This window comes from Ornithodoros turicata, chromosome 9 (genome assembly GCF_037126465.1).
Source record: "Ornithodoros turicata isolate Travis chromosome 9, ASM3712646v1, whole genome shotgun sequence".
Taxonomy (NCBI): Eukaryota; Metazoa; Arthropoda; class Arachnida; order Ixodida; family Argasidae; genus Ornithodoros; species Ornithodoros turicata.
In genome coordinates this window covers 40,181,979-40,209,940 of record NC_088209.1, presented here as the reverse complement: position 1 = coordinate 40,209,940, position 27,962 = coordinate 40,181,979, and the positions used below count along the sequence as shown (strand labels likewise).

The 27,962-nt window shown below is 46.5% G+C and overlaps 1 protein-coding gene across 1 annotated transcript; it reads left to right on the top strand.

The window, feature by feature from the left end:
- Positions 1-301: 301 nt before the first annotated feature.
- On the top strand, positions 302-27,317 carry LOC135367979 (nose resistant to fluoxetine protein 6-like). Its single transcript, XM_064601065.1, has 15 exons — positions 302-986; positions 15,176-15,372; positions 15,870-15,984; positions 16,233-16,320; positions 17,280-17,377; positions 18,515-18,691; positions 18,833-18,926; positions 19,918-20,013; positions 22,603-22,768; positions 23,676-23,755; positions 23,831-23,953; positions 24,015-24,135; positions 24,705-24,891; positions 25,006-25,148; positions 26,717-27,317. Exons 1-15 carry the CDS (start codon positions 638-640, stop codon positions 26,948-26,950), a joined length of 2,268 nt encoding a protein of 755 aa, XP_064457135.1. The 5' UTR covers positions 302-637; the 3' UTR covers positions 26,951-27,317.
- The last annotated feature ends 645 nt before the right edge of the window (positions 27,318-27,962 follow it).

The following is a 27,962-nucleotide window of genomic DNA, read 5'->3' as shown; positions in this document are numbered from 1 at the left end:
ACCTTATTCAGTGTTCATTTCGAGCGCTGGTTTGTGATGGCCAATTAAGAGTCCACTTTACCCATGGCGTCGCGGAAGCTCTGGGATCCTTCTGCTCTCTGGTTTTGTAGTGCTGTGTTGGTGTCGTGCTGAGCCGAAGTGAACATGAAGGGGCGAACGAATTTTTCGTTTGCCCAGCTAATTGAGATTGTGCGTCCGCATAACTTACGGTAATCTAGAATCTAGAAGCCACACAAGACGAAACGGCGCTGCTACACGTTGCCAATCAGGGTTCACGAGACTGAAGATGCGCGTGCTGTGCGCTCCGCTTTGTAACTGACAACATGAAGGTAGAAAACAGCGCTTGGTGTCCAAGCTGTCTCAAGCTGTCTCAGCTGCATGTGACAACGGGCCCTTACCCTTCGAAGAGGTTGTAAGAAGAAAATACCGATAACTACAAGCCAGGACCACCAGACACGCCCCATGTCACGTCTGCGCACCGCAAAACCGCACCACAACGCGCTAAGAATTGTTTCAAGAGCGCAGCTCACGGAACACCCTTTCCGGTGGATCAAAAGAGGGTGACCGCCGGTTGTTCGGAAAGAGAAAGGTGCTACTCGGAAAAAGTGTGTCGACCAACTACGAAGGGAGGGAGCGGATGCATAAAAGGCTCTCATGCGCCTTGATCCCTGTTGAACACTTCGCTCTCTACGCAATGGCGCCGCATCGTCTCCTGGTACTCGTGCTGTGGATTATCTGTGCCCTCCGCGCGAACGCCTCCCGCGATTTCTTGCCCGATGAAGCTAACGAGACGGTCATCGAGGAAGCCAGGAGAGTGTGGCAGGAACAGACGGACAACGTGCAGGGTGCGGTGGAGAACTTTATGAAGAGACTGTTTCCGATGCTCATCCGGATGGGATCCGAGTCGGAGATATCGACCGAGTGTCAGGGTGCTTACCTGAAGATGTTTGTCGCCATACGACAGTTGAAGACCTGGGCGGTGAAAAGTAAGGCGACTGGTTTTTTTATCACTTTTGCTTCTTGGTTCATTTTTTGGTCCTTTTCTTCTTTTTTTTTTTTTTTTTTTTCTCACTAGTGAAAGGTCTCGATTATTTTAGTTTGGTCACTTAATATTTCGAAAATTGCGGTGCTTTTGTTTTCCGTTTTATTTTACTTCTTTTTCTTCTTCTTCTTTTTTTTTCAGCCTCACTGTGAAATTTCTATTATTTTTCTAGCATGATTGCTGTCTGCACATTATATGCCAGCACATAAAACAGCGCATGTGCTGTCTGCACATTATAAACCAAGATACGCAGTCTTCCGCGTGGGACGTTAAATACGGGGTGCCGTGTGGTGAGCTTTCATCGCACGTTAAAGAACCCTCAGGTGGGCAAAAGCAATGCACAGACCGACCGCTGTGGCGTCGCTCATGATCTCAGTTGTGTCGCGACGTAAAGCCCCCAATAATAATAATAGTTATTATTATTATTATTATTATTGTTACATAATAAAGCGATTCTCTGTTTGTAATCTGCGTTTTTTACACTGAAGTGATTATAACGCGACGCATCGCATGGTCTACCAATTAACCTAATTAATTAATCGGTTTATAGCGCAGTCTCGCGCGCCTGAGTGTTCTTCAACGTACGCTCACATCTCAGTAGAGAACTTTCGTGTTCAGTGTTTAACGTAGGATGCAGCAGAAATTCCACACCGTGAGCGGCTTTTTTGCGTTGTCCTTCCGCTAGAATATTCCGTGCGGATGTCGTGCGTGTGAGTATCCACCGATTGCATGCTTTCCCGATCCAGACTCCGCATCCTGTCTAGAAGAGGAAGAAGTAAATTTATGTTCATTACTATAATTATACCCGGGCAGAAGACACTCTTGAAATGACATTTCTTCACCCATATAACCCCTTCACTCTCTCTTACACGACCTACCGATACCCCGCTGCGCGAGATCAGATATGTCCAATATGTATCGAACAATCACTTACTATCCCGTCGTGCTTTAAAAGGAATGTCGTGACTTAAAACTCGGCGCAACCACCTGCGATGACGTTTAAATTGTGACACTCGAGGAAGAGGCGATATGGCAGGAAATTTTGTTGATTGTCACTCGTCACTGTTAATACTTCCCTGAAAAGACTGACAGTGAATCTCGTTATGAAGAATTTCCTCTAAGCTATATAATGCTGCAGGCGAGGAGAGGTGGTATAGGAATTGGAGGTATATAGGGAATATAAGGCCTATATAAGTATTCCGAGTCTTCGAATACCGAGAATATAAGTGCACTATATATTCGATCCCATTTTGGGACCTGATATGGAATTCTATATTCGAATTTCGGATCCAAGCAATACTTCTTCCAAACGGAATATATTCGAATAGTTTCGAGTAGCCAGTCCCGAGTGACTCGAGACTAACATCTCCATTTTTTTTTCTTTTAAAAATCAATCAATCAATCAGTTTCGAAGCTGCGCTCGTAAGCCCCAAAATGCCAGTATAGAGCGTGCGCTAAGCAAACTAAGTGTTGCTTCATGTACAAAGATTCGCATTTATATTTGTGTAACGCATACGTATAATAACATATATAATGCATATATTAATGAATTTTCGTATATGTGCTATACTGTTCCGATTAGTTATGCGCTGTTCGCTTCGCATTCAATTCGGTTACACCGTTTTCTTTATTTTGTATTTGTTTCGAGTAGTGTAACTATTCGCTTCGTATTCGATTTTACTAATTACTATTATTACGATTACTATTCGCACAGCCTTAGGCTAATGAACGTTATTTCACATTACGTGCGAGGAGGGGGGAAAGGAGGTGGTGGTTTCTTCGGGTGAAGAATCAATTTCTCTCTCGTTTTCTCGTAATGTTCAAATCAAGTCACATCACCCTATATACGAGCAACACCACCGCGTGCCATATAACTGTAAAGTGATTCTGGCAAAGTGGCTACAATCAGTCAGGTAATGTAATGCCACTAAAACGTCCGCTGGGGCATGTTGGTGTGAGACATGCATTCTATACTAAAAGGGCTAAAAACACGAACAATGCACCTCTTCCCACACTCTTAAAAATGAACTTCACCGCATAGCACGCTCCTAGCCAACCATCATCTTGAATGATATCGCTATCTGCCCTGATTTGTTGAAAACGGGAGGCGTACGCCATTTCTGTGACACTTATGCTGTTCATAATTGTCACAGAAAAGGCGTACGCCCCCCGTTTTCAACAAATCAGGGCAGATAACGATATCATTCGAGATAATGGTTGGCCAGGAGCGTGCTATGCGGTGAAGTTCATTTTTAAGAGTGCACAGTATGGCCTTCAAACGTAGATTTTTTTGCAGTCAGGACACTCCCACGAAATTGGGTCTCTTCTCCAGCTCAGGAATTATTTTCGCGTTTCCTCGCGTCTTGTGCAGCTTTTTCGTGAGAGCCGCCATTGCTAGCCAAAACGTAGGGCGGAGCCTATTCTTGTGACACTTATGCTGTTCATAATTGTCACAAGATAGGCTTCGCCCTACGTTTTCAACAAATCAGGGGCGAGAACGTTGTCATTTGGAATGTTGGTTGGCTACACTCTTAGAAATGAACTTCACCGCATAGCACGCTCCTAGCCAACCATTATCTCGAATGATATCGTTATCTGCCCTGATTTGCTGAAAACGGGAGGCGTACGCCTTTTTTGTGACACTTATACTGTTCATAATTGTCACAAAAAAAGGCGTACGCCTCCCGTTTTCAGCAAATCAGGGCAGATAACGATATCATTCGAGATGATGGTTGGCTAGGAGCGTGCTATGCGGTGAAGTTCATTTTTAAGATTGCAGGAACTAAAAGGTTCTTGTTGTCTTCTGGGGCTCTGAAATACAAGCTTATCCATCGACTATAGCTTTCCTTTTAATGTCAATGCCTGTGGATCTGTAGCGATAAACGAACACGTGACCTGACACGCGACATATAAAAGCATAACGCACACAACACGTCGATACATAAGACTCATCAATGTTCCCGAGCTTGTTCCTGGTCGAACTCTAGGTCGCACCTATGCCGTTCAGTCTTGCAGAAGAACAGAAACGCCACACGAAGCGCTCAATCATTTAAAGAGAGACAAGACAAGATGAATCGTGTCTGTGCCTATACCAAAAATACGATACTTCCATCCTGAAGGGCTGCTTTTCAATTTTACACCGTTTCGTTCACGGACAGGCTTCCGCGCGTGGCTAGTTAGCGAGAAGACAGTCGGTCAGGGGGTCTTCGCTGCGGTGGCTTGTCAGATGAAATTAAGAGGCGCACTCCTCGGATGATGAGGTTGGACAGGGCTCGTGGATTGTAATCAGGATGGTATATAAAGATGTGGGGCGCGTGATTGGGAGAGCAGCGTCAGAAGCGAGAAAAATGATCGGGCTAGCTAGAACGGGTTTCTATTTTCTGTCCGGTAGACAAAGCGTAGGTGCGCTCAGGGATGAATGAATAAACGTTGGTGTATCCGGGCTTCCAATGTGCAGGGTTTCTCCAAGCACTGCGTTGCAGCAATACCCTCCCTCGCTGCAAAAAAGAAAAAAAAAGTATAACACTAGTATGGCAAACGTCGAAGCGGTTAGCACTGAGGTGTCAAGTGTTGGAAAGTTATGTCCAAAACCCTAGGGAGGGGGGGATATGTAAAGTTAAAACACGCGGTTAAAATTTTAGGTCTGTGTTAATAATTTTAAAATTTAAGAGAATACGAAGCGAACAGTCATATACAGCCGAACCGAACAGACATCAATTGGATCTAGGAGGGGAGATAAGTCCTGACCCCCTCAATCTATATACGTAGAGTTTCAAGCTTACGTAGTGTAGTAGTACGCCGTCCAAGGCAGGACCCTCAACCCCATCAGAAAAATGTTTAAGAATTGTAACCAAGAAGCAAAACAGGCATCGTAACAAATTTCACGCTGCAGCGAATCTAGTCAAACTTGCATTCACATAAGGAAAGTGGTAAATGTTAAGAGGTTAGGTTAGGTTAGGTTGGGTTAGGTTAGACTACGTTACGCTACAAGGCATTCCTTCCAAATCACCCGTCTTATATACGTGTCCCACTGTCTACGATTCATGCATATTGTGTGCAAGAGTTTCAGAATACTGAACCTTTCTACCTAACCTACTAACCTTTACTAATACTAGCTACTACTAATACTAACCTTTCTGCACTTCGCAGGGGCGTATGCAAAGCACCCACTCAAAACCGCACTTACTTCGCGATGCCAGCCCGGACACGTGTCTGCCGTAGGAACGGCATGATTGATAAGCTTGAGGGTAAACAAGGCTGATGTCTTCGAGCTAAGCTTTATATATACTTCATCGTGAACGATCTTTTCCTCGCGCGCATCGATCAAGAAAATGAATTAAGTTATATACGTACATCATGACATGGGATAAGATAAGATTGAAACAATGACGATGTGTCCGTAAGAGCGAGTCACGCCGCTGCAGGAACTACGCGACGAAGGCTCGCAGAAATGCATGGCTCGCAGAACTCGCAGGCTCGCATGGCTCGCAGAAGGCTCGCAGAACATCCCGAAAATCGAAAGAGGAGGAAAATACAATTACAAGTCACGATACACAAATGACGTAAGCACTCGTGAGAAGCGCGTTCTTAAAACAAAGCTTCCTACGCCGAGACTCGGAGGTGACAAGCGGGTTCGAATCCTGTTACCGGCTGTGCTGTCTGAGGTTTTCCCTGGGTTTTCCGAAGACTTTCCAAACGAATGTCGGCACAGTTTCCCCCCGAAGTCGGCCCAGGACGCATACTAACCCCCCCCCCCCGTCCCTTCCTGCTGTCCTCTCACCATATGTCCTGTACTGTACGCGGCTCATACCACAGTTGCTTGGCGGCGCAAACACTAAAAAAAATTAAAACAGAGCTTCACCACATAGCACGCTGAAGGCCAACCGTTGTACAGTGCGATACCTCTAACGCTCTTTCTTGATTTGTGAAAAGCGCGGGTCATACGCCTTTTTGTGACAATTAATATTAATTAATTAAAATTATTATCGCGAAGTTGGAATGACAAAGCCAAAAATAAATTTGTTGTTGTGACAATTAACATTTCTGCATGAGTGTCACAAAACGGCGTACGCCTCCCGTTTTCAACGAATCAGAGGAAAGAACGATGTCACCGGGAATGAAGGTTCTCAAGCAGCACAAATCTTGGCACAGTATACTGAACCAATACCGGCAATACTGGCCTAATATTTGTTCAATATCGGCAATATTGGTCTAATATCGACAATATTGGTCTAATATCGGCAATATTGGTCTAATATCGGCAATACTGGCCAAATGTTGGTCCAATATCTGCAATACTGGCCAAATATTGGTCCAATATCGGCAATACCGGCCAAATATTGGTCTAATATTTGTCCAATATTGGGCGAAGATGCTGTGCTGCTTGGGTTGGCTAGTAGCGTGCTACGTGGTACAGTTCATTTTTAGGAGTGACTTTTCCGCAGCACGGTTACAAAATACCGCCCCTCCATTGTACGTGGAACCGAGGACATATACTAGATGTGTCTTCCAATAACGAACCACTTTTCACAGAACCCGTGCAAGGAGGCAACGTACGGCGTTGCGGGTCGGGAATTTCCCTTCGTTGCTCCGACCTAAAACTTTGGAGCAACATCTCGCAAATCTGTCATGGTTGTCTGCACGAAAGACTCGTCTACGTCCCGCTGCGGGCGAATGGTGGACAATGCTCTTCACTTCGAGTGTCGCGTCGGCTGACATGTGGGGCTCTTTAAAATCGAGAACGCTGCTTTATTGAACATCGACCGGAAGCAAGACTGGTCTTCCGTTAAACATTTTTGAAGTATGGGCGTTAGAAAGCTTGAAGACGCAGTAACAATGGCGCTCCATCAGATTGACTGACGCCTGCACTCGTGGCGATGGCCGCGTCACTTGACAGCCACTTAATCGTGCAGGCAAAGAAAAAGCCGTTATGCTTTCCTTCTTTATGTGTAATAAACTAATAATATTGACGTGAGAACGATAAAAAGGACTGCTAGGTACACAAAAACACGAGTTAAAACCGGAACTAGTGTACCCAAAAGGGGAAACAAGTGGGAGGACGATAATTAGGGTACTTGACGTTTCGAGCGGACGCTCTTGGAAGAGCGTCGAAGAGCCCTTGGAAGAGCCCTTGGAAGAGCGTCCGCTCGAAACGTCAAGTACCCTAATTATCGTCCTCCCACTTCTTTCCCCTTCTGGGTACACTAGTCTCGGTTTTTACTCTAATATTGATGTGAGATAACCATGATCATTATGGTAATCATAATTCCCACCTTTACAACGATGACCATGAGCTTAGGGTGAGACACTGTACCCTGACATCAAGTTGCTGGCGTCGTCGGCCGGAATTGATACCCCATCCTTGTAATCATAAAACGTCATAAAAATTAACGTAGGCAAAGTGCTACGAAGAAAGGATCAATAACATATTCTAGAACTCAATAATTTCAAGGCAAGAAAACGTTTTAAACTTCCTTAGACACACAATACTAGACGCACTCTTACATAAGAACTTGAGCATGTCATATTGCTAATCCCATAACGTTAGCGTATAGGTCATTGACATCCTACACAAAGACGTGAATCGCTGGCAATTGATGTCGACAAATCGAAATGTCGTAACCACAAACATAATGTAATACCTCTATGGTTATCTCTTACGCTCTTACGTCATTTCTTCTCTTCAACCGTTCTTCGAAGTACGGTGTGTCTTCCTTCCGCAAACTTCCGACTGTCATAATGGATCCATCCATCTTGCCAGTCACTAAAGCCCACTCAGCGTCCATTGTTGATTGACAACTCATGAAAACACAGCGAATTGCACGAGGCGACACGTGCGACCGGAATGATGTCAATCAGGGGATTCCTATATCCGCTACCGGAAGGAAGCAGACGGAGTCTCCGTTTTCCCAAAAGGTCGGTGACGAGGAATGTCACTTTCGAGCTCAGGTTGAAGAGGGCACCGATGAAATATTATATTGGGCTTCCGGCACTTCGGTAATTGTTAGAAGGAAGACAGCGCGCGGTACAGGTACAAAGGTATATATGCGCGCCTGCAGGTGTCTCCGGAATATTCCCAGTAGCACACATAAATTCGGGATGCAGATAATGTCACGAGGCTCGTTTCCAGGGCGACCCGCGGAAAGCAAGAAGGCAAGGAACGGGAGAAAGGCAATTGCTGCTCAATTACTGTCATCCTTTATTATGAATGTCACGTTATAGTGTGTTCTGTCTGAGGAGCAACGAAGGGTAAAGTGGAACACCGTTCATTCATGAATGTCACGCAAACAGCGCGATGCCCGTGTCATGCATACGAGATAGGGGAGCGAGAGTGACATGGTGGAGAAACAAAGGGTAACGCACACCACCAGTTGCACACAAAGATGAACTGGATTGGATTGGATTGGATTCAAAATACAGACTAATGAGGCAAAATCATGCGAAGTTAATTATGGGCGCCGCCATTCTCGTGGTCACGTGTGTGCGGCAACGCTTGTAATGTCGAGCGGCCAGGACCTCTCAGAATGCGTTGCGTTCGCCCGGCACGCTGTACGCTATGGACGGATATTTGCGTAGGGTACCTCAGTAACAGAGACAGGCCTTAATGCAGTTGCGTGTACGAAAATAAATGGAAAGGTTGCATGTATGAATCGCATAAGAAGAGCCTATTGTGCTTCTGAAAATATCCTGCACGTGTCCCAAGACGACGTCCTCAGGAGCCACATCACAGTCCACCTACGGACGTCCCACTTTGACACTTTGAGGACAAACCCAGGGATGTCCTGCAATGATGTCCGAAGGGTGACATTTCTTTCCTTTCCTTCGGTGATATCCTCAGGATAATCGAGGGATGTCAACGTGTTCTCGGGGTCGTGTAAATCTCAGCGATCGCGCGCTGCCACGGAGAATTCGTTTCGTGTAACCGTATATGGGTCAAGCAGATACGGTCCTTTTTGTGTTTGCACGATAAGTAGACGTCTTTACGCGGTAAAACACGCGAAAGTAAACACAGCGGAAGCGAGCACGGTTGCTTCTGCGGCGCGCGCAGAAAGCGACAGTGACCTCCGGGCTTGCATAACCGGCCTGAGGCGTGAGTTTGGAGCGGCTACTCGGTCACCGAAGAGGCGAACGTACTCTTTGACGCAACCGACCGAGCGAACGTCCTTGGCCGCACTGTGCTACTTCGGCCGGAAACTGGGAGCCGATCGGGGAGGGTTTTCTGGAACGTCTGATACGCCCCGAATGAGGCACGTCAAAGCAAATTACATTGGAAATCTTTACATGTTGTTCCAATAAGTGTCTTTGGCGTCAAAAACTTTTATTGTACAGCGCTCGACAACCAGGGTTGCCGCCTTTCGTAGTGAAAAATACCGGCTGAGGGAGAGGAGGTAGAATAACGGGAAAGGGATAGATAAAATGAAAGGGATGACAATAATAATGAATAACTAAGAGAAGGACTGGGTGACTACGGAGTTGGGTCTGTGCTCCATATTTGTTCAAGCTGTAGTGGAATGTTGAAAGGAAAACCCCGTAAAAGCCCCAATGAAAGGTGTTGAGCCACAAATACCGGCAAGGCAAAAGGCTGCCGGTATCACCTTCCTATACCGGCAGAGCGAGCAAATAACCGGCCTGGTGGCAACCCTATCGACAACAGTTTGCGGACGCAGGAGAGCGACGTCCTTTGAAGTCCTCCGATTATATTCCCATCCGATTAAGGTCATCATGAAGGACTTTAAATGGTCCAGCTCTATGAACTAGTCCCGTCTGCTTCAAGGGTGGCGACAAGAGAGAGAATGACAGCACTTGTACTAGCGCCCCCTTTTAGCTCCACGTAATAATTGGATAATGCGTGTAATTCTGGATGTCACTCCGCGAGACAGCTATGACCATGAGTGACACCACGATGACCGCTACCTGAATTATTTTCGCGAAATTCAGCGTGATATTAACGCGTACTGAAACATCAGCACACACTCTTACACGTGACGTTTCTGGTAAAGGACTACATGCCTACACTCTTAAAAATGAACTTCACCGCATAGCACGCTCCTAGCCAACCATCGCCTCGAATGATATCGTTATCTGCCCCGATTTGTTGAAAACGAGAGGCGTACGCCTTTTTGTGACACTTATGCTGTTCATAATTGTCACAGAAAAGGCGTACGCCCCCCGTTTTCAACAAATCAGGGGGCTTAATCGCTTCATCGTCGTTACGGTCGTTACAAGCTAACGAGTGGCGGGAAATTAAAAAAGGTGGGCACATGACACATTGCGCGTGACGTGTACCACGGCCTTCACGTATCGCGCGAAGAGCGCCGTGCACGTGTTTTATCACGTGCCCGCCTTTTTGAATTTCCCGCCACTCGTTAGCTTGTAGCGACCGCAACGACGATGAAGCGATTAAGCCCCCAGGGCAGATAACGATATCATTCGAGACGATGGTTGGCTAGGAACGTGCTATGCGGTGAAGTTCATTTTTAAGAGTGTAGGCAACTGCCGTTCGCGTGCTGCCTGGTTCATTTATGTTTTATTTTGCGAGGCAACTCTTAGCACTGGCATGGGGGGGGGGAGCGACTATCGCAGGGGAAGTGGGCATCGTGCGTCCTGGGTCGACTTCACGGACCAAGGAAGAACACCCAGACAAGCACAGCGAACGGTCGGATTCGAACCAAGGTCATCTCCCAGTCTGGGCGTGGAATGCTATCATCGTAGTCACTAGGCCACGAAAGCTACTACACCATGGATACCTGAAATGGCCATGTAAGGTGGTGATGGTGGGTTGTGAAAGGGTGGTTGTCGGCCTCACAGATGTGGGCAACGTTACGACTGACGCCCTGGGAATGTGCGTCCTGGGCCGACTTCTAAGGGAATTGTGCCGACATATGTCTGAAAGCGTCTGGTGAAAACCACGGAAAAACTCCTGACAGCACAGCCGGCACCGGGATTCGAACCCGGGTACCTCCCAGTCTCGACCCCCTCCCCCCCCCCCCCCCCGAAATCACCATGGTGGTGGTGTTACTCGTACGCGGACCAATTGGCGCCTCGTATGAAGTGACATCACAAAGGGTCGTGCTAGCATGCAACCAATAGTGCGTCTTGTGACCATGACAGAGAGCGGCGTACTGATGGAGAATTTTTTTAGAAGATCAGAAGGTGACACGGTAAGCCAATCACACTGTTCCGTTTAAGTGGCGGACGTATACGTCACATTGTTGACCTTGGGTTTGAGAGCTTCCTTCTTGATTCTGTTTGTGCTGATGGTTGCAATCTCATAAAACCCGTTAATGGAGTACCACACGTATTCTGCACGAAATATCTTCTTGAGTGCCTTTCCTGGTGTTCCAAGCACCCGATTTTTGCCCCCTTGGTGATTCAACGCGACTCTCCATGTAATGTCCGTAACGCGGCCATCTCGTACCCTTTAAATGCGTACCGCGGCCTCGAAAAGCACCGATGGCCCAGTCGGTGGCGTGTTCGCCTACCGATCCCAAGGAAGCGGGTTCGAACCTGGCAGAAGACGCCAGCAAACTCGGTGGCAGGGTTCGAATTGGCTTCGACGCGCCATCTTTCGCTACGGGCGTTATAAATTTAGTGCTTAGTAGTAAATAATAACTAATGAAAGAAATAAGTGTCGTGCGTTGAGATTTCAGCGCACGTTAAAGAACCCTCGGAGGCAAAATTAATCACAGATTGTTATTACTACATATTATCATGACCACAAATCATTGTGAATTTTAAATGAGTGGAAAGGCACTGGGCGGGCAGTTTGAAGCGAACTTTGCTCCACTAACACTTTATTTTTGGTGACAGCGCGTTTTTCTTTTGTCTCTTTTTATTTTCGTTACATATATTTTTAGACTAGCATAGACGTCGTTTTTGCAGTGGAGTTTTCTACTTTTCCTCAGTACTTTCTCTATTTTTATTGCATTTGTGTTGTAGAGTAATGCGTGGGTTTGACTTGAGACATTATTTTGGAAACCGCTAGAAGGATAGACTGGTGCTTAGCCGCATATGTGAATGCCTCCCTTAATCTTGTATTCGCGGCGCGGTCTGTTCTTTGCACGCGTTTTTGTCCGCACCCCAAAGGAATGTCACGACTGCTTTACGTTGCATCTCGGTATAGGATAGGTCATACACCAACAGCTCCAGAGTCTGGTATAGGATAGGTCATACGCCAACAGCTCCAGATTCTGCATCTTATTAGAATTAAGTTAGTAAAAAAACAGGGCGTCGTCTGCTGCTGGGTAGATGTGTGCCCTGCTGCGTCAGGCCATTCCGCAAGCGGCAAACCAGTCTGCCTGCTTTGTATAAGGCTACAAAGCGCGTGAAAGAGCGCCCTTCATATAAAACGGTGACAACGCGTTTCAGACACATATTCTTAACTTGTCTCTGCAGTGCATTTTGTCCCATTGTTTCGGGCTTACTTTACGGTCCTTCTTCTGGTGCTCCCAGACAGGACCAGACTGCGTCGCACCAAGAGCGTTTCCTCTTTTAGCGATGCCGCAGACTCGCGTGTGATAGATGTTCCCGCGGCTGTCTCTGTTGGCCATCATAAATTAGACTCAAGTGGGTGGAGAAACCGTACCACATCCAACGTCCTGCAGAAAAAAGAAAAAGAAAAAAAAAGACAGCCGGAGAAAGAACATATATCATCACGATTCGACGCGGTCTTGGGCAAAATATTACGCACTCTATTTCACTTGTAGTTCTTATCGAATGAGGCCACATCTGCATCCGGAATATACGAACGGGACGGTACCATAAATATAGTTTTACAACGTCAGCTGTTTGGATACCAAAAACAACGATATATTCTAGGAGCAGTTATAAGGAAAGATAAACAACGACGTAAACAGCCTGGGCGATGAGAATGACCAGTGAAGAACCAGAGAAAGGCCATTCGGCAGGTCTTGCCCGCTTCAATAGGACGCCAGCTTCCTGGAACGAAACCGAACAGCATTCGTTTCATTCGACAAGATGTGCTGGCATACGTATGCAAGGAAGCGTGCGACATTGCAGATTCGCTCCCGTGGCATCGGTCACCTATAGTAGCCGATGACGTCATTGTCGTTACGCTGAGAGGGCATTCCCCGAACCAGGTCAGACCATGACTAGTTCTTTCAAGGTATTGCTACAGACACTGGAGTAGGAGTGACCGTGCGGGGAGTTGTCGGGGGACGGAATGGTACCCACTAAGCCAGAGTTGCACTCTTAGAAATGAACTTCACCGCATAGCACGCTCCTAGCCAACCATCATCTCGAATTTGCCCTCATTTCTTGAAAACATGAGGGGTACGCCTTTTTTTGTGGCAGTTATGAACAGCACAAGTGTCACAGAAAGGCGTACGCCTGCAGTTTTCAACAAATCAGGGCAGATAACGATACCATTCGAGATTATGGTTGGCTAGGAGCGTGCTACGCGGCGAAGTCCATGCGGTGTCGATCCTGCCATTACTCCCCCCCCCCCCATTTAAGAGTGTGTACACTCTTAGAAATGAACTTCAGCGCATAGCACGCTCCTAGCCAACCATCATCTCGAATGATATCCTTATGTGCCCTGATTCGCTGAAAACGGGAGGCGTACGCCATTTTTGTGACAATTATGAACCGCATAAGTGTCACAGAAAAGGCGTACGCCTACCGTTTTGAACAAATCAGGGCACATAGCGATGTCATTCGAGATAATGGTTGGCTAAAAGCGTGCTATGCGGTGAAGTTCATTTTTAAGAGTGTACGTAACGCCGTTACCGTAATCGGTACTTTTTTGCAATATCGAAGTGCGAAGCGCGGCTTCATTTTTTTTTTTTTTTAGATCCGTACCAGAAAAGTATTTCCGTTACAAATCTATGGAAACGCAATCTCTCTATCGTTACCGATACGTTTATAGTGCCTCCCACCCTTTCTTCGCCGATCATATATTGATTACATTTATTCATTGTCGCAGGATCGCCTGGCGCGGACCAGTATGACGAGGGCAGCCTTCTGAAAGTGTACCGTGTGTTCAAAATAGGGAACACAGCAGTTCCCCCTCTAGTGCTTCAGCGGAGAGTCTGTTCAGTATCTGTGCAGACACGCGCGAGAATACTTGATGCAGCTTCTTCGTACCTTCAAGAAAAGTATCGCGTAACTTTCTTTTAGTAGTGGTATAGCGCCGGTACTCCGTTACCTTAAAAGAAAGAGGTATCGATATTGATATTTCGCTACTTTTTTACATACTTCATACTTATATACCCTTTTGCATATTTCAGTAACGAGTACAACACTGCCACTAACGTTGTTCAGTGGCTCCTAGCTCTTGCAAGCAGTATCAGGGTGAATGTGTTGATTGAAAATAGGAATGATCGTTTAGCGTAACATCATGACTGTATAGCGAGACCATCTAAGTACCTCAAGCTTGAGAACAAGCTTACAAACTGAAACGGTGGAACACAAACTTCTACTGTGACAGGGTCAGGTGGGCCCTGCTTCCATCAATAAGGCGCAGAACGCATATTTTACGGAGGGAGTACAGTGGGTTTGGCTTACGTTACTTGCAGGTTTTCGCAGCGAGTATGTTACCGTCTAGGTATTTTTTATGTGATGAGATAATGATAACAATTTAACGAGCAACATGTTGCGCAAGAGCCGTTTATTGGCAGTGTATGTCTCTAAAACGTGTTGAAATCAACTCAATACAAAGCAATGGGGTAACGCCTGCAGGGTTGAAATGAGGTTGTCTATCGCAACCTCAGCGAGGGCAGCGCGTTTTGCAAGAGTTCTATTTGCCGCTTAGAAAATTCGCGTATGACACAATACTTTCGCTCTCTTGCTATTATTATCAAGCAGAGTCGGCTGTTCACTACTGAAAGCATGCCGGAGTCTTACAAAATATGTTCACACTGTTAGAAGAAAGAAGGCGTTTGGGCTTTGTCAAAAGCGTTTGTAACCATTTTATATATTAGAAGCATTTATACCTTCTCTGAACGTGTAATAGTGTTTTAATAGTGAATAGTGTAATAGTTACTGGTATAAAGGTATATCTATCCAGTACGAATACTAGTGCCGTTCCTACAAATGTAGTATAGCAAAGTACATGGTTTGGTTGGCGTTCCGTACGAATTTTGTTTTCACTACGTAAAATCCGTGTCCTCGTAGTGGTGGACTCCTCGGGAAAGTTCCCCAACGGTGCTCTGTCGGGCACCATGGTTTCCCTGGGCCATTTCGACGAATGCCTTGACATCGTCGTCGACGGCTTCGATATTCGAGGACAGTACTGCAATCTGCAACTCTGGCTGAGAGACTTGCCTAGGCCCACCCGAAACGTCTCACTGGTTGTACCTGATCAGGAGTCGGTAAGTTTGCTCACGCTTGCTACACAGCAGTCATTACTATAGGCTCGGAAAGCAAAGGCGTTCGTGCGGCCTTAAGGTGTCGGCGTATGCAGGCGATGTAAGGTGTTCCAGTGACCCCTGCACGGTCCGTGTATTCACACCAGCGACATTCCCCGCAGAAGCGGAGGACGCGAGAAACGTCATAGTTTTCTGAGCGCGATTGCTCAACGTCCAGTGTTCACGGAATCTGCAACGCAGTCACAAGATACTCTGTAGCAGACGACAAGAACGGCGCTGACGGTGTCGTCTGCTAAGTGTCGTCTGCTAAGTGCGCAGAACGCCACCCCCAATATTCCGCACCGTGTGAATGCTCACATAACACGGGACGGAACAGCTCGATCAGCGCTTGCAGAAAATATCAGCTACCTTCTACCGACAGTAGTTTTATTTATTTATTTTTTCTTCTTCTCTTTGAATTGTGACGTGTATGAAGTATGCATTCTGACATTCATTCACAGGTAATGAGCCTGTTCTACGACAACGGCTATTGGTTGCGCTTGCTTCCTGGTCACGTGGGTCTATGCATTCCGTCCTCCTGCAGCAAGGAAGACCTGGAGAAGATGGCTACACATGGTCAGTTGATGACATCCTCAAAGTAGACGCCATACGCACTACCTGGGACGAGTTCCAGTTAAGGTTCCGCTGAAAAAGACAGATTTTGTAGCACATAACACCGCTTCTGACACTCTCTGGATTTGTGACAGTTTGATGTTCATCAAACTTTCTGGGCGGCCATCAGCTTTAACGATGGCAGGTTCTTCTTGTTGATGCCCCGTCGTCCACAAGCGGGGTTGGCACATGTCACCCTTCTTTGTTTGCAGGCGGACGTGAGTTGAAGTTGAGGGCTACCGTTTCTTCTTGTCAGACCAAAGAACCGATCAAGCTTGACCTAGATCAAGTCATCATCCTGTAAGTGCACTGTAACCACATCACATTCGAAAACTTTCCACGGTTGTCTTTTAAGAGTGAAGAGAATCTGTCAGAGAACATTCGTGGTAATCGCGACCAGGAACGCCTTATATAACATCAGCGTTCTGAGGCTTAATGGCTTACTCGCTTGTATGCGGGGGTCCACAACTGTGGGTCCTCGCTTGGAAATGCTCGATGATCACGCTTTTGTATTCATCAGTGTTCGATGTGCTTCGTTTGAATTAACGAATAGGCAGACTTGTGCCCGTTACTCCTAAAAAGTAATTGATTACCGTTACTCTTCTTGCAAAAGTACTTGATTACCGTGACAAATTACTCGACTCAAAATGTAACTGAGTAGCGTGTGTAAAAGTAACGCGTTACTCGGGCCGTTACTTTCAATTCATGCAAAAATTTCCGGCCCCAGTGTGCTTCGAAAAAAAGCTGAAATACCGCGAAACATTCGCGCGTGAGACGTAGCAATAATTTTTTTTTTCGCTTACTACAATAGAATAGCCCAATAAAAGACACAGGAAATTTGTCACAGAGCATTGTTGTTTTGAGTCAGGCTCTGCTTAAAAAGTAATTGATTACTCAAAATTGTATTTGGATTACTTGGATTACGAAATTACTTGTTCAAGAATGTAATTGATTACTCGAAAAATTTATTACAAGTAATGCAATTATTTGTGACGCATTACTTACAATTCTGTGGGCGGTTGATGAGACGGCCTGGTTGTGCGAGCAGTAGGATCAACGTCCTACCGAACCCAAACCGCCTTTTGCGTGCACGCAACAGGACAGAAGTCCATCGTATTTGGCGGTACAAACTGCACCATAATGCAGGTCGAACGACGACAACGCAGTCGGCAAAATGGCGTCTCGAGACCAGGGTCTTCTGCGGGTAATTGGCTCTAGTAATGAAACTAACGCCCTCGTGGAACGCTTGCTTTTCCCAGGTCAGTCTTAGGGGCCATATTACTGTTGGTCATCCTCGGAACGGCCTTAGATATCGCCTCGACGAACGCGTCCAAGATCTCACCTCTCCACAAGAACGGTAAGACATAAACCTCAACCTATTCACTGATTAGGTTATCTAATCGACACCGAGTAATCAATGTGGGTGCTATGTTCGATGTTATATGTCCTTTTTCGTGTCTGAACAGCGTTGTAAGTTTCTTTCAGACAATAGAGGGTTTTAGAGAGTTTAGTTTTAGCAAACCATTGGAAGCGTGGTTTGCGTAGAACCGTATCAACCGGAGCCAATCAATGGATAAGATTCGGAGTCACGCACGGCTGCAATTGGTTCCGATAGGCACGTCGATAATCTTACCAGAGGTTTGCTAAAGCTGCGTAATGTGTTTCATGTGTCTCATGCAATGTTTGATCAACGAACGCGGCCTTTTCCTGATGTGTCATCTTATATGCTGTTTCCTCTCCTGCACGCTTTTGTTGAAGATGAACCATCAATTTTCCCTTGGTTGCTGTTGTGAAGCGAAGACTGCTGTATCTCCTGTTTCGTGTTAGCGTGTGCAATGTCTATTACACAAATTGATGGCCGGATCCTGTAAGGGATTTTCTTTTGTTCCTTATTTCGGCAAGCCAAAAGGCAAATTGCTTACATTGTCATTGAGCCAATCAAAACGTGAGCCATTTATCAAATTTTGTCACCACCAAACTGTGACAAGTCGTAGTATGCGAACTAACGTTGCAATGTCGAAGAGGGAAAATACGGAGCAAAAAACAAAGAGAGCTGGACTAAGTTAACGAAGAGGCGCAACACACACCCTTTTTTTTTTGTTCCTTTCGCTTTTTCTTTTTTTTTCTTTTTTGCAGTTGCACATACATTGCAAGTTTTCCCTCTTCGAAATGTATCAACTTGTCTGATCTGCCCTATACCTCAGCAGCAACATACTTGACAAGCAATTTAAGGTACATTTCCCAGAATACTGCACTTCAGTGTACGTATATTTAAAATGTGGTACCTTGTACTGTACTTTACTTGAAGTACCGTTGACACCAGGTACATCGTGCTTTACTTTAAGTACAATTTTGGGTACTTTGTTCATCACTGAATATGGCGCATATATGCACTGTCGTAACATGCCCTTGTTTCCCGCAGCCTCATTCGAAGAAATCGTAAGGCAAAGAAATATGGCGTCTGTTTTATTGCTCACTTTTCGTTATATTTCAGCCCTTCCGATCCATATCCTAGTCAATTTCTCCGTGGTGAAAAACACTCGAGAGCTGTTCCGTGAATCGAAGAGGGGAGCCCTGGACTGCCTGGACGGGATCCGAGTCCTGTCGTGCATCTGGATAGTCTTAGGACACATCTACTTTCTAACGGACATCTCAGCGTACATCCGTTATGGTAAGTCAACGTGATTCCTGTAGCTAACATGTAGCACGGTCATGCATGGATAGCTTATGCGCGTAATGCACACTGCTTATTAAATATACTCAACCAAGAGTAGAGTTCGCGCACCTTGAGTGAGTTTGTTTCGAATTGCAGGGTCTCTAACGAAGTTACAAGATCTCTTCTCAAACTTCCTCTTCACAATCGTCGAAAACTTCTCGCTCCCGGTGGACACTTTCTTCTTTGCCACGTAAGTTAACATCAATGCGAACACGAAGTCAGGCACTAAGGGGATCGTAAAACGATCCTTCTTGTTTTAGAGAAATCATGGCGGGGATACGGTGATCTGACTTCCGAGTATGCCAAACAAAGTCCAATGCCGATGTGATCCTGCGTTCGGAAGTTGTTTCACTACGACAGACGCGCCTTCGCTCTCTTCCTCAGTCCTCACAACTATAACGCGATCCCGAAATCTGTGGAACGTTTTCTCAGCGGCAAAATCGCGCGAACGCCATGGCCCTGCGCGCGCGCGGCGAAGAAACGCCCGCGAGACGACCACTCGAAACGCATGAGACGCGTACAAAGCGAGTGATGCGCGTCAATCTTGCCATATTCGTCGACCGCAAGGGTCTGTTGGAATCTGCTGATGCTGCTGTCTTCTACGGTTTCTCCGTTCATTCGTCGCAGATATCGTTGAGATGTAAAAGTAAATTTATTGTGGTAGAGATTGTCCCAAAGATGTGTGCAAGTTACTGATACGCAACTGTATCTGCCGCAGGGCGGCCATCACTCTTTCCACTGCTCGGAAAATGTGCCCGGACGGGCGCGGATATGTGTAGTCGGCAGATTCCGGCGTGTCACTCTCCACGAGTCGTGAAATCGTCGAGAAAAACGCTCCATTCGGTTCAGCATAAGACGACGCGCGCGCGTTTATGGAGAGGTCGGGTTCATAATTGTCACAAAAAAGGCGTACGCCTACCGTTTTCAACAAATCAGGGCAAATAACGATATCATTCGAGATTATGGTTAACTAGGAGCGTGCTATGCGGTGAAGTTCATTTTTAAGAGTGTAGGGAGCGCAACCACGTGCGCTGCGTAACGAAGGGCTAGACTGTGGGACAGAAAATGGTGGGGGGGTCAGCTACGCCGGCGCTATATACCGACGAGATCCGTGGGAGGGCAGCATTTCCGCAAAGTATAGGTCTGGGCAGTGTGGTCCTGATTGAATTTCATCGTTCCAGGGGATTGCTGCTCGTCTATACTCAAGTCAAAAAGCGAGCAACTGAGGACACTTCCTTCTGTGGTTTATGCTACACGTTTGTCCATAGGTACTGGAGGTAAGCAAAGCGTACTGCGTTAAAAAAAAAAAAAATGTGGTGTGTTCTACACTCAAAACGTTGTAGACAACTTTGTGGAGGGGCCCCCTTTATAAATTTCTCATTTTAGTCTATTATTTGGAGTGTTATTTATGCAACAAGTAAGATGCGCCCTTTCACAAGAACCGTTGTAGCACACCCCTAGCGCGCGAGAGAGAGAGGTCATTGATCAGCATACCCACTAGAAACCCCCTCCCATCCTTCAGAGAACCTGTAAGTGAATGAGTGACGCTGGCGTTACCCTGTGACGTATTGAGCACGCGGCACGCCGTGTCTGTAGCAGACGAATTTCCTGTATAGGAGACCGGACTCCGCGGCCGCTCGTTACGGTGATGCTACGTCACAGGGACCTGATTACGTCACGCTAGGAGATTTGGCCGGGCCTCCAAGATCATACCGTACCGCTCATAGCTGCTTCTGTTAATTGGTTAATTGTTTAGTTAATTGCGCAGTGACGGGACACCACGCAGCGAAAATATTGTGCATGGTAGTCCTTGAACTGCTTGATGAATGAGGCAGGACTTCCAACAACAAAAAACGTGCCTTTCTTGCTCCTTTAAGCCGTACTTTTTTTATGCCACGAAAACCATTCTCATTATCTTTATTGCTACAAGGTCGTACGTGGCACCTGACTGGCATGAGTGAGTTCTTATTCCTTCATAAAATACATTACAACGAGGGATTTTTTTCAGCACCCCGGCCACGTAACAACCTGAAAAAGCATTTCACTGTCGCCCTTTTCCCCGAAGTTTCATATACGAATATATTTCCCACGAATATTCAGTACATTGGCCAGCTGAGACGGGTATTACCCCTTCCTCCGCCATGAAAGACCCCGGATGAAAATATCATGCGCAATTCGCTGATTTGGGCATGTACTAGCTAAACGAACGTTCCCCCTTTCTCTCTCCGCTGAAATTCTAATTCTGTATCCTTCCAAGAAAGAAACGTAGAGGATCAACACTTCGCACGTTGCCACTGATAGAGCGTAATACTCTCGAAGCACGTCTGCCACTAAGCATTAGCCGAAGCAGTATGCAGAAGCACGAACGCGAGAATGAAGCCAACTTCCCAAAGGAGAGCACCGTCCAGCGGTACCAAGAGTGCAAGATCCACCTTGAAGGTCGCTGGGACATTCTGGGTTATTATGATGGAATTTCGACTGTTCCGGGGCTGGAACGTACAATACAAGCCTCAGTAGAGAGTTTTAGTACGTCGTACGCTACCGCCTTTGCGTACGTAAGGGATAGCGTTGATGGGTCTGCGCACGCTCATAACAGAAAGAGAGCTTCGCGCAGTGCGCAGAACCAGCAACGCTATCTGTTACGTACGCTATTGCCCTTACGTATACGACGTACTAAAACTCTCTAATGTTCCTAGGAAGGAATTTCTTCGATATAGTGTATAGCCGACGTCTAGGATATAACCCACAATGAAAGATAGAAATATGGCACTGGTCGAAAGAAAGCTAGACATTGGCGGGCAACCGAACGCGCACCTCTTGATTACTCGTCGCAATAACCGATTACGCCACGCTGGCACAACTTACCGGTCCTTTGCCACGAGTCACCGACCAGAGGCATGGCTGTTAAGGCTCGTTGGTGGTAGCCAAGTTGGTGCTGAAGACTCGGAGGTAGTGGGTTCGAATCCTATACCACCGGCTGCGCTGTTTAAGGTTTTCCCTGGGTTTTCCGAAGACTTTCCAGACGAATGTCAGTTCCTCCTGAAGTTGGCCCAGGACGCATACTAACCCCCTTGTCCCCCCACTCCTTCCTGCTGTCCTGTCTCCAGCTGCCCACATATGTACGCTGCTTATATAGTCACAGTTGCCTCGCGGTGCCAGAACGGGCTATCATAGACGTCGGCTACACTTGCAGAAATTTCAACCGCACAAAGCCATGGGGGGGAGGTGATTCTGAGAAGCAATGAGGGAGAGAGAAAGAAAGAAAAACCTGTGGAACGACAGCTACTGTTTTCTTGTCAAAGAGACAATAAGCATCTAACAATTATACGTCGTATATGTAATAGAAATCCGAATCGTATCGAGGCCAGTACTATATTTTACGTCAGTAAAAAGGTCCCATTCATTGAATTTTGACAACGGACTCAACCGTCATTACCACGTCAATATTAAATTAGAGTACAACAAACTATGCCGGAAACAACGTCACCGAAATATTACTGTCGCTAGCCGTATCAAGAATTTATATGACCATCCTTTCCTTTTTGAGCATATTCCTCTTCAGAGTAAGATATCAGGCGACGACAAGTGTGCTGTGCACTTTTTCATGTTGACGAATGATGATGAAATGAGTGACCTGAGGAAGCTTCCGTGTCTTGTCTATAAAAAAAACCGAACGAGGAGCCCTCATGCTCCCTGACTCTGGTATTTTGTACCCTGGTACCCTATTTTGACTCTGGTACCCGGACGGTAACCGTGTGGTCTCACGAGTCGCGAGACACTCGCTTGTGACGAACCCTCCTCCTGTAACCAAGCATGAATAATCGATACCAGTCATAATGTGAGATAATTTGTTCCTTTTCTCAAAGAATGACTCCCGCATTTGCTCTGGCGACGGCTCTCTTCATTTTGATGCCCCTGGTCGGAAGCGGTCCACTTTGGCGAGACGTTCTCGACCCGGTGTGCAACAGCTGCAAACAAAACTGGTGGACCAATCTGGTCTACATCAGTAATTACATGCCCTACGGTAAAATGGTAAGCAATTTCCGAAAAGCGTGTATTCTGTCCGGCGCCTGCCGCATATAATCGTGACGTGACATAACGCGACTGTTTTACGGCGCTGCTAATACTGTAGCATGATGGTGGTGGTGGTGGTGGTGGTGGTGGTGGTGGTGCTAATCGAAGAGCTCGCCGTTGTCGGCCTTACAGAGGGGGCCAACGTCACGACTAACGATCTGGGGGAATGTGCGTCCTGGGCCGACTTCTAAGTGAACTGTGCCGACATATGCCTAAAAGGGTCTAAGGAGATCCCAGGAAAAACCCCAGACAGCACAGTCGGCACCGAGATTCGAACCCCGTATGACCCCCGTATGACCCCCATATGACCCCCGTATGAGCATATAGACGGGCACAAGAAAAATACAAATAAAATAAATAAATAAAAATAGAGATTGACATAAGGACACTTCCCCATAGCGAACTCCTTAAAAACGACTTCTCCATGCAACGAACAACGTAGGGACGATTTCCCATACAACGAGCAACATAAGGACAATTTTCCCCATATTACGAACAAGTATCCTTTATAGCGAACGACATGAGAAGCACATTCCCCATACCAAGAACGACACTGGAGCGATTTCAACACACAGAGGTGGACTTAAGGACAATTTCCCCGTGTAGCGAACTATATACATAAGAACGACTTCCCCATAGAACGAACAACGTAAGGACGATTTCCCCACGACGAAAAACGAAAGCGCGGTTTCCCATTTTGCGAACTGCATCGGAACGATTTTCCAGTATAACGGACATAAAAGCGAATAGCATGAGAAACTACTTCGTCCTCATATAGCGGACATAATGACGATGTTACACGGAGAGTGAGACGTAAAGTTTGCTCTTTTGATATTTATCTTTACGCAACCCGTTTCGTTTACAGTGCATGCTTCACTCCTGGTTTTTGGCTCTCAACATGCAATATTACATCATCGGCGTTCCTATTGTGCTGATACTGTTGAGGTTAGACGCTTTGCTTAACTATCCACATGCAGACGCAAAGAATGTTCCTCATGACTGTCACGCTCTTCGTTTCAGGAAACCGAAACCAACATGCGTGATGTTGGCAGTGCTGACGGTTGTGAGCACGGTGGCTACAGCCGCTGTGGCGTATCTGAACCGCACACCGCCTGCCATGCTGATGATGACGTCAGAATGGAAGTACGGCCCTTCTCTTTATCTCTTGAGTGACATTGCGCTGAGAGGAAAATTGCTGTTTCAGAAAAGCGACGCAGCACCTGAATCTGGTCTACTACCAGCCATTCACGCATTTTGGCCCTTTCGCCATTGGATTGGGTCTCGGATACATCTTGTCTAAGAAGAAGATCCCGTTGTTTAAGACGGTTAGTGTTCTTCCTGTTTCCTCAGGCTTCAAATTTACCGATGCTTTTAGAGCATAGAAATCTTACGGAGACAGGCTAGAAGAAAAGCTGAGAGAGTGTGTGTGTGTAATGGGAGAGAGCAAAGGATTTGTTTGAAGGCCATATACCTCCTCCCAGCGTCAGAGTCTGGGAACCGCCATGATCGATACGGTGGATACGGCCACGGACTTGCAACGCGTGAACGCCACCCCTCTTCGGCATCCCTAGTATCCAATCCAATCCAATCCAATCCTATTTATTCATTCGTGCGCGAAGTTCGTCTGGTATCATTGTGTATGTGTACTTGGATTGCTTCCTATTCCGTAAGGAACGAGTATTGTATTGTTTAAATCTGAGAACGGCGTACGGAGCTTTATATTTACCCCTCGGTACACGGCACTTTCGGTATTACTTTATATTTGTACCTTCTCTGAGTTCGTTGTGGGCGTTATTGCCGTGCGAAATGACAAAGCCACGGACCAGTCGCAGTGTCGTTGCATCGCTGTACATCGCTCGTAAATGCTGGACATTGTTGTTTTTGTTTCTTGCAGACAACATTGGTGTTTGGTTGGATAATGACCCTTGCCTTCTGCTCTTTCGCCGTGTTCGCTGTATACCCGTTCCGTCGCGGCGACTATTTCAGTCCCGCCTTCTCAGCCGCGTACGCTGCCTGCCATCGAACCCTGTGGACAGTTGGCGTCGCCTGGATCACTGTCCTCTGCAGTTCTGGACAAGCAGGTAAGCCACCATGTGTTTGTTTCTGGGTCAGGCTAGCGGTCGACGACACAAGTGTGAGATACTTTCGTTTTAAAGTGAAACATATCTTGATATCTATATATTTTTCCTCTTGAGGTATCTTGGGCGAACTGCTCTCATCGAGCGTGATGCGACCCCTGAGTAAGCTGAGCTACCTCATCTACCTCCTGCATCCCATCCCCATCTACATTCATGTGGCTGCTACGAGGGAGGCGTACCAGCTCGACCACTACTACATGGTATGCCACTTTCTTTTCGAATATATATCTAGGGTTTGTGGTTTTCGGCATTTATTTTCAACCCAATTCGGGGGGTGTTTATCGGCATTTATATTGGGGACTATAAATCGGATTTTTTTGGCATCTATATTCCGCCCAAAAAATAAATGCCCGAATACGGGCACCTATTTATTTCGCATGAGGAGAGCCTATTTTGCGGGCGAAGTAACAACGAACCGAAAAGAAGTGAATTGATTCATCGTTTCATTAACAATGTCTTTTATTGCCTGTGCCAAACCAGCAAACAATGAGACTACCTCTTGTTGCAATAGATGCAAGCGTACATCATCATGCTCGCATCTCTCATAGCGGCTCGCTCCTTGCGATTAATAACACGCAGTTTAGAGAACGCGCGCTCAACATTAGCGTTAGAATCAGGAATAGCCAGTATGCTTAAGGCGCACTGCGATAACAAAGGCCATATGCTGGAACGGGTCGTCCAAAACTGAATAGGAGATATATCCACCTGAGGGGCAGGGCATGCAGCATATTCGAAAAACTCCCGCTTTATATCATCCATACGAGATTCATCAACAGAGCTGAGGTCATCCTCCTATAAGCGCTTACGCACAACGAAACAAGGGCACAGCCCGAAGATAATGCCACGCTCGAGAAATAGTCGACAAAGGGAGATTCCAAGAGGATTTCCCTTTGCGGTTCCAGGTATGGCAGCTATCAGGATACGGGAAATTCGTATTTTTTCGGAATATTCCGAATCTGAAAAAAATCATCCGGGGGTTGTTTTCCGGCATTTTTCGGAAAATGCCGGAAACCACGAACCCTATAATATCCAATGGACACGCCGTTTATTGCTCCGCGAATGAAGGTTACAGCCTTCCTTTTATGTCCAATCATACTTTCAGGAACTGTAACGAACCCCCACCATTACCCTAAAGTCATATCTCGTCATTAAAGTCATGTAAAGTCATTACCCTAAAGTCATTCCCTAATGTCATGTCGCGTCACATAGACTTCGTACGAGAAGTCGCTAGAATACCCCAACAACATTGAATATCCTCTGGATGTACGAATTATGTCCTAACGAATAAACCTCTACCCGAGTAACGTCATCATGACGTTGGTAGACAGACTGAAACCGAAACAATTCGGAAGGGGAGGGCTGGGTTCCACGAATGGACACCTGTTCGCTGCCTCCTATTGAAAGACAAGTAGGACCGAAGGCCGCGTCTCTTTCGGGGACCATCGTAATCCCCTCAAGACCGTGGCTTTCGGGCGCGACCTTGCTCGCCCCCTTGCTTCGAGCATAGTTCAATTCTACCAAACTGGTGGCGCTGTCGAACACTATGACGTCATTTGTATACAAACAGGGAGAGGTCTATTCGTACGTCAGACGGATGTCCCCCAGACATCCGTCGAACGTACGAATCCGTTAGGACATTATTCGTTCATCCAGAGGATATTCGGTGGGTATCCATTCAGCGAGGCATAAAAATGCGCGCGTTATGTCCCTTGAGACTCTCTGACAAACACGCAAGTATACGGCGCATCAATGTTGACACTATTTCTAGACCATCTTCTTCTTTGGAGTCCTCCTTGCCTCCGTCCTGATGGCCTACCTTGCCTACATCATGGTGGAACTGCCTCTGGGTTCCTTGGAGAACTTGCTGAAGTTCATGACCGCCACCGCGGCCGTCAAAGACATCCCCAGAGACGAAGATAAAAAGGGGCTCTCGTACCCGAGCTTCACGGTCAACGGTCTACCACAGAGTCACCCGAAGGCACCAGAATCCAGTCATCTCTAGGCCTTATTCCAGTTCCGTCCAGAATGAAGTTCGAAACTGTCGCGACACAAGATGAACAGCGACGTTGCGACCCGCCAAAAGACTAATGTGGCATTCACTTTCAGGCAGGTCTAGCGCAGATGCGGCACGCAAGGACCTGTGCATCTCCCATCGATGTCGACAAAAATCCGGTACAGATTTGCGCAGGCTTCTTGCATCCATTGCTTGTGTCGCTAGTTTCGCTAGCAGAAAGTAGATATTGTACATAAGTGTGTTATGTTGCTATTACACCTACTCTGTATATTTGTAGAAAGTGAACCATGTATCTTCAAAATAGGAGGAAAGTAAAAAAAAAACTAAACAAACGCCTCTGTCGGTGGCTGCTGAAGTCTACGTAGTGCATGAACTTTAGGAAAGAACTGGTTGTGGTGCTATGGTACAGGTGTATACGGCCTATATTCGGCTTTGACTTTTAGCATTATTTGCATGACGTCGAATTATGTTCAATGCTGGCGACATCGAAAAGTCTAAAAGCTGCCGATCCAGCGTCCCTGTGGCATTAAAATCACCACAAATAGATATGCGGGAGGAAATCTGGTGGTCTACTTGCGGTCCACGATGACGCCGTAAAGTGGGACGAGGACACAGGCTACAGCAACACCTTCAGACACATGCCATACCATCATCCATCATGCCATATACCATCATCCAGTGACGCGTAATAAAACTCACTTCGAGATATTTTTCCCCACAAAGAGCACTGCTTTATTGTGTCTTTTTGATTTTCAATTAAGTGACACAATTTCAAAGTGTAATATTGGTTTCCACGCGGCTCACTTAGAGGAAGCGAGAGGCGTGCGACTGAAAACAAAATTCCGGTGGCTTTCTGGCTTGCTTTGTAGGCCATCGTGTGCTTGTCTATAAACATTTAGTAGACATCGCGTTTTCCCTGCACTGAACGCTGTTTGACGAACGAACGGCTATTCAAACGCGTCTGTTGTGCGATGGATGTCAAGACCTCTCGAAGTTTCAT

What these genes read in the sequence shown, in the direction of transcription:
- LOC135367979 (XM_064601065.1), top strand. Translation starts at nt 638, where the DNA reads ATGCATAAAAGGCTCTCATGCGCCTTGATCCCTGTTGAACACTTCGCT. An exon ending in GACACTTTCTTCTTTGCCAC is followed by an intron (nt 18,927 to 19,917) that starts GTAAGTTAACAT and finishes TCATCGTTCCAG; the next exon opens with GGGATTGCTGCTCGTCTATA. An exon ending in TTTGTCCATAGGTACTGGAG is followed by an intron (nt 20,014 to 22,602) that starts GTAAGCAAAGCG and finishes CTTTTCTCAAAG; the next exon opens with AATGACTCCCGCATTTGCTC.